Source organism: Gymnoscopelus braueri, assembly GCF_963280865.1.
Source record: "Gymnoscopelus braueri genome assembly, chromosome: 15".
Lineage (NCBI taxonomy): Eukaryota > Metazoa > Chordata > Actinopteri > Myctophiformes > Myctophidae > Gymnoscopelus > Gymnoscopelus braueri.
The window spans coordinates 24,046,719-24,056,915 of record NC_137620.1 but is presented as its reverse complement, the minus strand read 5'-3'; the positions used below and the strand labels follow the sequence as shown (position 1 = coordinate 24,056,915).

The window sequence follows — 10,197 nt, the reverse complement described above, 5'->3', positions numbered from 1 at the left end:
TTTTCAATTCGATAAGATTTTATAATAATAAAGTTTCACAACAAGTTGTCTGAAGACACTTTACAAGACACTTTTATTATTTATTTTTCATTTTTTATTAGAAAAAATAGGTTATTTTTTCAGTTTGATGTTGATGACTACAAACATAAACTTGTTTAATTGTCACATTGTATGTCTATACATCAACTAAAGCCAGTGATGAAACAGCATTTTAAGAGCTTTAATACACTATTATGACTTCAGATCACGTGTTTAAACAGAGCTTGGATATTGACTACATCAAATGTCTTGCCCTCCCATATCTCCATATAACAATATTGTGTTTGGAGATCGTTTCAGTGGCCTTGTGGTTAGAGTGTCAGCCCTGAGGTTGAGAGTTAGGGGTTCAATCCCTTGCTGAGTATTATGATACATCTTAGGCTTGATCGTTATCTGTTTGACCAGTACATACTCATTCACTCTCATCTGTGTAAGCATTCCTGACCATGCAGTGACATCACATTCAAGTATATCAGTATGCTTATGCAGATCTACTTGTGACGCCATGGCCATGGTCGCCGCTTTATCAGTTTGTTTACACAGATGAAAGTGAGTGAATCGGTACATGTATGGTCAAACAGATAAAGGTCCATCCTAAAGGTACTCCACCAAACAGATTACTTCAGACTACTTCAGACTACAACAGAGTACAACAGACTGGCAGTCTGTTGGCAAAAGTTGGCAGAATTTCTGCACAAACTGTCGGTGGACGGCACATTGTTGTGCGCATGCATAGCGAGGAAAGCAGATGACATGACTCTCCACACTAGGAGTAGTCTGTAGACTCAGTAGTCTGCAGTGCTGGTCTGCAGGGGCTGCCATTGTTGCCAGGTCTGCTCATTATAAGCGACTCTGGGCTTGTTAACCTGTAAAGTCACTCGTAAATATTCATAGCTGCGGGTTGCTCTTTTTATGGGCTTGTTTCTGAAGTGTAGTTGCTTATTTGCTTATAAGTTGCTTATAAATGTAGGGCTTGCTTTCAAGAATCTTTTTGAAAATAGCTGATGTACTGTAATAGGACTCAAGTGGTAAAACGGGTCGCTTCTTTTGGGCTTGTTTTCATATACCTGGTCGCTTGTTTCACTCATATAATCTGGCAACACTGGAGCCTGGAGTTGTTTTGTTTTGGTCCTTGAACCAAAACAAAGTCTGTAGTAGCCTACTGCTTTGTTGTTGAGTTGATCGATCTGTATCGGAATTGTAAGTTGAAAATATGGTATCTAGTTCAATTGTGTGATGGGCAATGTGCATCATCTGCACCAGTAGCAGACGAGAGGTCCCCTCTACAGAGCCTGTAATTTTTGGGATGCCTATTGGTGCTTTCTTATTTACTTGATTATTTATACACAAGAACATTTTAAGAAAAGATCATTGGTAATGTGGACGACCAGGAAAAGACAACATTTCATCACAATCTGTTTAATGGCCAGGATTGTTCACCTAACCTTACAAGCTATACAGTATATCATAATATTATGATAACCAAAATCCTAGATGTTATATCTCATATCACAATATCAATATTATATTGATATATTTCCCAGCTCTACTACCATTCATCAGTGAGGTTTGTTTGTTTTTAGATTTCTTTTTTTTAAACAGCTGCCAACAGATTATTTTTTTTTACAACAGAAGAAAAAAAAGTCATTCAGTCCAGTGAAGCTCAGTTACGCTGAGGCAAACAGTGAAACCGGCACTTTACATGTTTAACCACTTAAACCCTATATACTTCATTCACCGGGGTCAGTGACCAATCGTCTGGATACATTTCAATTCATCGTATGGGCATGGATGGCCGGCAAAGGCAACCCGTGACAAAGCAACTGTAAACTGTTGTTGTTTTAGGACACGCCTTTACCGCCTTAACCACATTGACTGAATGGCTCCACCCAGATAAGAATAACCACCCAACGTCATTCACTTTTTTTTTTAATCTCTGAATTATTACCACCCACCTCTAGCCAACATGGAATCAGAACAATACTTGGTCACCTCCTTTGTTCCCTCAACACCAAATCTCTGCGACAAAAAATAGCAGATTTACAAGCTCACAGTGACACATTTTCAGCTTGTAGATCTGCAATTTTTGCCGAATGTTAGGCAATTGTAGCCGAATGTTTGTCTATTATGACATGCCCAGAATAGGAACGCTAGGGTTCATGTGGTTAAAAAGTACATGGACATGGAGGTCATGGTCAATAGGCAATGTTGGACATCAAGGACCTGCACGATACATACATGTTTTCTACTGTAGGAACAGAGGAAGAAATCATTTCAACATGTCAGCAGAGGGACATATTTGTGTTGGCTCACTTCTGCTCAGAAACGTCATATCATGCCATACAGGTTTCTGTGGTTTGAGGTCGATGCACTTACACAAAGTTACTGCAGTTTCACATGTGTTTCTGCCCTGAATGAATGCTTGTATGGCTCATTTGACGTAAACAACACCTGCAAGATAAGAACATTGCAGATTGTTTTCTATAGTCATTTTATCAGTTCATCTCATAAAATCCCTCACTTCAAATCTAAAAGCACCATGCTAAGCTCAGCGTGGGTGGGCAGACTCTGTACATAATACTGACCTCTTCAGCCTAGGCTTTGGTCATCACAGACACATAAGCATGGCGGATGTAATTTCACTCAACATGGTGGTGCAAGTGATTTTCGTTTTGTTTTGTTAAAGTAAGACTTAAATATCTATGTATTCTGATAGCACTAATTGCTATAGCGTGTTTGTTCGGTAACATGGGTCTCCCCCTCCCCGTCTCTCTCCACCTCTTTGGTAAACAGAAGGTACATTTTCAGGTTGGGATACAAATTTTATCCAATTTTATCATTTCACTTGTTTACAGGATAAACAAGTGAAATTGGAAGTGATGAAACAAATGGAACTGCAACACTATAAAATTGAAGCTGATAAATGATCTTTCTAGGGTTCTCTCTCCTGATTGGTTAAACTTGGTATCCCGACCTGCAAATGTGTTGTATGAGAGAAAGGGGGACCTTTATTACTGAACAAACACTCTATATCAATGATTGCTAACGGAATATAGAGCTTGAACTTCAACTTTTTTTTATATCACTTACACCACCTTTAAGAGTTTGGAGGATCCTCCCCCTTATATTCTTCTGGAGTCAGGCTAGGTCTAGGGAGTGAAAATTTCCCCCTCAGTAGGACTTCAGTGGTGCTGATAGACACCTTCGAGCTTCGCCTTCGAGCCAGGTCCACCAGGTCCTCAGCCATCACGGTCTCCAACACGGCACTCAGGGACTGCCTTATCTTATTGCACAGGTCTGGGCAGCTGAATACATACAGGATCGGGTTGAGAACGCTGTTTAGGAAGGAGAGGCTCGCCACCATGGGCAGGGCGCGTGCCGCAAGCTTCTGTGCGGAAGACCGGTCGGGGGCAACCACTTCCATAATGCTGAAGAGGTGATACGGAAGCCAGCACACCACAAAGCTTATTACCACGGCCGAGACCAGGCGCACGAAACGCAAAGGCCGCCGCGAGCCTCGGCGCGCCAACCTGGTGGACACGAGGATGTAGCTGGAGATGATGACCAGCAGAGGCCCGAGGAAGGCTAGTAACATTTTCATGAAGACAAGGGCCTCTTCACGTGCTTCACACACAGACGCCAGATCCTCAACCTCGACATGCGGGAGGAAGCGCGCATAGTTGTAGTAACACTGGACTTTGCCATTGCGCTGCGGGATGGTGTCACGGAACAGGTAGAAAGGCACGGTGCAGAGCAGAGCCATGGCCCAGAGCAGCCCGCACACTTTCCCCACCAGCTGCACATTCCTGTGGTTCTGGGCCCAGACGGGCCTCAGCACCACCAGGCAGCGGTCCAGAGAGATGGCCGCCAGTAGGAAGCCACTGACAAACATGTTGAGGAAGAAGACAGAGGAGTGCAGGCGGCAGAAGGTGGTGCCCAGTGTCCAGGTGTTTCCGCTGGCCATGAAGAGGGTGAAGAACGGCAGGGAAGCGGTGGCCAGCAGGTCAGAGGCGGCCAGGTTGAGGATCCAGACGCTGATGACCGTGCGGCGTATGCGGAAACCCACCACCCCCAGGATGAGGACGTTCTCCAGGATTCCAAAGGAGGAGATGATGCCATGCAGGCACACCGTGAACAGGCCCAGGGCACTGACCGTGGCCGTGGAATTGGTCGCATTGCCGCTGACATTCGCCATCTGCTGGATGAGGGGGCAGTAGACAGGGCTGCTAGGTGTGCTCATCTTGATGGGAGGAACTGCCCCGATGCCCTTGGCCCGGTGGTGTGTACTGTAGCTTAGATTTCTGCCTCACAGTGATAGGATCTGCAGCAGAAATGATGGGAAATGACACACTGCTGATTTCAGTTTTCAAGGTAACAACTTAAACTCCTATATACTTTGTTATATAGTACATCATGGTCTATCCATGTCGCAATGCAACAGCTCATTGTGAGCTTGTGCTATTTCCGCAGAAGTTTCACCAATCTTTGCCAAAGACATGTCCAGAATAGGGAAGCTAGGGTTCAAGAGAAAAAAACAATAGACGATCCGGGCGCTCAAGAGTAGATACAGACAGCATTGATCATAATGGTCTACTAGCTCATTTAATTGTCTCCATCCCTAATTATTCTTTGATCTGGGTAACTTTTTCAATCTCTATAGTTCAGCACCATTTAAAGCACCTGTGGTGTTCAACATACAAAATACAGCTTCGACCCCTAAGGTGAGACAAAATAATAAAGTTAAACTGCTCAACAATTAACAACTATCTTTATATCATTGTCCCAACATTGGCCACAATGATTCTGCTGTAGCTTCCCCCTTTCAAACCTGCCAAAAATAGCTTATGTTGGTTAATATTTTCCAGGAACAAATGAAAGACAAATATTGTGCTGTGGTCATTGAGCTAAGTTATGAATTACAGTCGTAAATTGCATGGTGTTGGATGTTGTGACAACACCAGTGACTGTAAAATGTAATTTGACTTTCTGAAATGTTTCATTCAAATGCATTTTGGAATTTCCCCTCTTCAGCGGTCAGTAGAACTAGGCTACCTGAGAACCCATGAGGTTCAAACTCAGATAATAAAAAGATCACCATCTGCAAGCAGCACTTTGAAGACTGTAGCATCACAATCTGATCATCACACTTATCTCCCACATCATCTGACTATCAGAACGTAAACGTATACCAATTGTCACTTGGCACAAAAAGGCCTAGTGGCCTACATATTATGCCTACTGTAGCCTATTATGTACCCCCCTACCACCATTTATTTTTCTTCTCTTGTACATTTTTTTTCCACTCTTCATACCAGTAACCTGTAAGCTGATTGTATGACATTCTGTATAGTAGTTGTGTATATCTGTCTGTCTCTTATATGTCATCATGATTTGTGGGCATGGGGATCTCATCTTAAACAAGCTCAGTGCTTAATGAGTCTCCCAGTTTAGTAGACCTTGTATTGTGAATTTGTACTTCCATGGCTACTGATGTTCTCATGTCTTACAAAATAAAGTACATCAATCAATCAATCAATCAACCATGAGATAGGCTACAGGCCATTTCTATAGCCAACTTAAAGATTGTAAAGTGTATACGTTTTAAATGAGGTGCAAACGGGTGTGTAATTTGATATACAGTATGTAAAGAATATACTGCTGTATTTTCAGCTTCTACACTAAAAGCAGGCTACAATAACGATAATAACAATAATGAGCAGACTACTTTTCACTCACTCAGTTATTAAAACGAATACAAGAACGCTCGCCCCAAAACACGATCGAACCCGGGCCAAATCTGCCGACCTCGGAAAGGTCGCCACCACCAGGTCATAAACGTAACCTCAGTGAAACTATGCTGCCTAAAAAAAAAAAAAAACGAACCTTATTCCTAAACATAACATAACCTCAGTGAAACTATGCAGTTAGGCGGCTTAACCTTATTATTCCTAAACGTACCCTCTCAGTGAAACTATGCCTAAACTTTAATCCTAAACGTACCCTCAGTGAAACTATGCGGCTAACTTATTCCTAACCTTATCCTCAGTAAAACAAATACAAGGATACAAGAACCACTGGTGGCGAGCGGTCCGCGAAAAAAATGGGGGTGAGCCTCCGACTGTGTTTTGGGGCGAGTGACCCGAGACGTCGCGAGTCATCTGGTTACCAATATCACACCAGGCAATATCCAATGCACTGGCGATTTAGCTATTACACCTAAAAAGAAAATCATAAACCTTTAGGCCTACCTGGGTTTCCAGTTAACAGCAAATTCAATGACTTGTAAGTTGTACCCACTGATCTGTCAACTCGTTGCGCTGGTTATGAGGTCATTAATACTATGATGACTGCACATCAGCAGAACAAGGCGCACGCGTAAAGACGCACAACAGCAGACAGCACACCTGCATATTACACATAAATAGCGACGATCAAATCAAACGAATATACTGGCGAATGTGTTATTATATACCTTAACTGAGAGAAAACAGAAGATCACCCAGTGGAATGAATCGCGCAAATGCACCACGTTGGTTAACATCCTCGTTCCAATGCCTCCTCCTCCTCCTCCTCCTCCTCCTCCTCCTTCCTTCCTTACTTCCTTCTGACGCGCTGAGCGCGGCTCACCTGTTGGCTTCTCGGCAGGTCTGACAAGCAGAGCGATTATACTGCTGTCAAATAAGAGCAGCCCAAACACACACGCACGCACGGCACGCACGCATGCACGCGCGCACACACACACACACACACACACACACACACACACACACACACACACACACACACACACACACACACACACACACACACACACACACACACACACACACACACACACACACACACACACACACACACACACACGTTCAAACCAAGGTGATTTCTTGCTGCATATCCTCATTAGAGACATGGATTGATCATTGATTGTTTTTGTATTGATTCTTGTAGGCTATATCTGTCAGAATCGACAAAAAAAATATCCATATCGTCAACTACATCAAGGCTAGTGTCTTCTGGTGTTATGTAGGTCATTATTGAGAAATAACCCCCCACAGTGATGGCATCCCTCAGGTCTCATCATCCTGAATGGGTTCAATTATTATTCTTTTCATATTTCATATTTATTATTATTCAGAGTTTATTTGTCAATGATCACCTCCTATCCAATAAAGAAATACATCATTTGACGCAAAATAGGCCTACAACAAAACTGTTTTTGCCTTTCAGCCATTCAGACATGCAAAGCCATTCATTTTGCATGAAGGTTGGGTATAGCTGCATGTTTTGTTGGCTTCCTGCAGGCTATGTAAAGTATAATGCTGAAGAGGTGATACGGAAGCCAGCACACCACAAAGCTTATTACCACGGCCGAGACCAGACGCACGAAATGCCAGTGCAAAAGCTGTTGCACTGGACTGCTACAATAGCAACCAATAAGCTGCTCGGTGATACCATTACCTGCTACTATACCAGTTTGTGGTTGTATTTGATAAATCAATATTTGTGGGCATTTACAATGTTGACGAGAAACCACAACAACAAGCAATGCAGAGCAGTGACAAAACGTGTAGCTTGTCACACTTTGTTGAAACATTCTGTATGGTCTGCTGAAAGATCTGGCCGGGTTTGTACCACAGGCTGAAAATACCAAGCATTTTGCTTTCCCCATCTGGCTTTTCTTTCTACAGTAGGTGTAGCCTGCCTAATTATAGCCTAATTGTTGTAGGCTATGACAGATTACTCCTCTAATCAAAGAAACCGCTGTATACACACTCCAGTGATATATTCTTGGCTATAAATCCCATGCCTCTGCGAACAGACATGCTTATGTAATGTGTGTGTGTGTGTGTGTGTGTGTGTGTGTGTGTGTGTGTGTGTGTGTGTGTGTGTGTGTGTGTGTGTGAGTGTGAGTGTGAGTGTGAGTGTGAGTGTGTGTGTGTGTGTGTGTAGGGGGGGGGGGGTGCTGCAGGGCTCCAAAGCAGTCTGGATTTAAACTGTTGCTTTTCTAGATTCCTGAGCAAGAGAGATGAGCATAGTGACATGTATGCTTGTTAGTTGGATATGGAATATCAATTCAAGATACATTCATAGTGACATGTTTTCTCTTGGTTTCCTTTACTTTTTCTTTCTGCATTTACAGTTTGTAGTTACTCCTATAGCACAAAAACCAGGCCACCACTTTGTAGGAAAATCATCTTATTAGACTGGTCTCCCAATAATGTTGAATTAAAGCATAGATTAGTATTCTAATTAGGCTACTGCCCTCTGCCATGCTGCACCAAGCCCCTGTTTCACTAGGAAACATACTGAACAAACAATAATGACATTAAATACTAGGGGTGTAACGATACATTTTAACAACGATTCGATACGTATCACGATACTTGGTTGTCGATACGATACATGAACGATACAGGTTAATTTAGAACGATACGATATGTTTCGATTCAGTGATTTAGTCGATACGATACATGAACGATACAGGACAGGTTAATTTAGAACGATACGATTCGATTCAATGACTTAAAATCGATATAGTAACTATTTATTTACCCAAAAATTCTGTGTGAAAAATAAATACATGGATACTGGATATAAACCCCTTGATAAAGCTGATAATTAATTAACTTTATAATAATATGTAAAAAGATGGTTTGGTACTAAGACCCCCAATACCCGTCCAGTCAACACCCAAAGAAATGATAGTCAGACACCTGGTAAGTCAAAAATGATCAGTCTATATTGCTCGAGCGTGTACACAGAGACAGTACAAGTTACAGACAAGAATAATAATCACACTGAAGTTTTAACAACAGACAATGTTATTTATACAGAGTTGGACATCCATGGCATCAGATATAGGTGTATTCTTCTGATTGGTTGTAAGACCCTCATACGTAGAAGGAAGTCATCAGATGGACAAGGCGTCTGGCTGTCTGAATAATAAGTTGTTGTTCATCTTAGGGTATCCTTGTATACATCTTATGGTTCCATAAACAAGTTATCCCTTCGATATTATAGGACATGTGGCAGGTTTATCTGTGACAGGGTGACAGCTGACAGAGTAAATTAGTGACGATGTCAGGTCATACAGAGATATAGGTCATTAGGACATTAGATCACACCATTTGACATTAAAGCGCAAAGCGTTGACAAGACATGTTCGGATTGGATGAGAGCGATGGTTACGTCGTCTGATGATGGTAGATTATGATGTGACAGTTTATCTCTGGACAACAGCGTCCCCATGTCTGGGTCAACAGGTTTGACATCTGACTCTGACCCACTGGTCAGTGGAGGATTTGGTGACACTAAGGGAGACAGCTGTAGAAGAGAATTCTAGATACAGTGTTCTTAAAACAAAAGATTGCCACAGAAAGCCTGTAGCATGGATTCGACCTTGGCTTGTAGACAGAGAGACTGTGAGTAAAGAGTACTTTTAACAGGACTGAGGTATAGGCCCATATGGCATTCTTAATAGGACATATTAACCAGGTTAAGGACCCTAGACACATTATGATAATTCAGATAAGAGACCAAAATGACTCTATCAATCCTACATCTTATCATGATTTGGATAGGGTCAAAGGTTAAGCTGATTGTACCTTGTGACATTATTCAAAACCAAATCACAGACAGGCAAAGATTTAAATGACTTAAGGCCAAAAATAAATGCTTAGTTAGATAACATACACATTTATACTTCTTCAAAAGGACTGTATAATTTATTTATTCAAATAGGAAGCAAAACAGGGTTTATAGTTCATGAATTCCCAAGACACTCCACACGTTTCCACAAGTTTTCCCTTTGCAACTTTGCAAATAACTTTATTATAATTCAAAAAAAATCTCAGCTAATGTCACCGTCCCAAGCAAATCTTTTCAACATGTTTGGTTTAACTAAGACAGACAATTTTAGCACAGTTTAATGGCATGGCAGCAGAGAGATTGTAGGGAGGGACAACTCACCAGTCTGTAAGTTTTCATATTGAAATCTGACAAGAGACCTACGTCTCGGGTCATTGATTGTTTCTGTACACGTTCAGAAATAGAAAAGTTACCTTCCTCGTTGTGGAGCTGCAGTCCTTGTGCTCTTATCAAGATACAAGTATTTAAAATGGAACGGGACACTTCTGTACTATGTAAATTTGTACATCA

At 41.9% G+C, this 10,197-nt stretch overlaps 1 protein-coding gene across 3 annotated transcripts; it reads right to left on the bottom strand.

The window, feature by feature from the left end:
• Positions 1-199: 199 nt before the first annotated feature.
• On the bottom strand, positions 200-6,590 carry LOC308101728 (prostaglandin D2 receptor 2-like). Of its 3 annotated transcripts, XR_013934549.1 has the most exons (3): positions 6,288-6,486; positions 2,625-4,360; positions 200-2,490 (listed from the first exon to the last, which is right to left on the bottom strand). XR_013934549.1 is itself a non-coding variant. In XM_080451186.1 (2 exons), the coding sequence occupies exon 2, from the start codon at positions 4,277-4,279 to the stop codon at positions 3,137-3,139; it is 1,143 nt and encodes a 380-aa protein (XP_080307312.1). In that variant the 5' UTR covers positions 4,280-4,360; positions 6,512-6,590; the 3' UTR covers positions 200-3,136. The 3 variants fall into 3 exon arrangements, 2 of the variants coding, with proteins under 2 accessions (XP_080307312.1, XP_080307311.1); XM_080451186.1 differs by lacking the exon at positions 6,288-6,486 and adding an exon at positions 6,512-6,590 and having other exon boundaries at positions 200-4,360; XM_080451185.1 differs by having other exon boundaries at positions 200-4,360.
• Positions 6,591-10,197: the final 3,607 nt, after the last annotated feature.

Excerpts from the sequence above, each read along its gene's own strand:
- LOC308101728 (XM_080451186.1), bottom strand. The coding sequence starts at position 4,279 with ATGAGCACACCTAGCAGCCCTGTCTACTGCCCCCTCATCCAGCAGATG.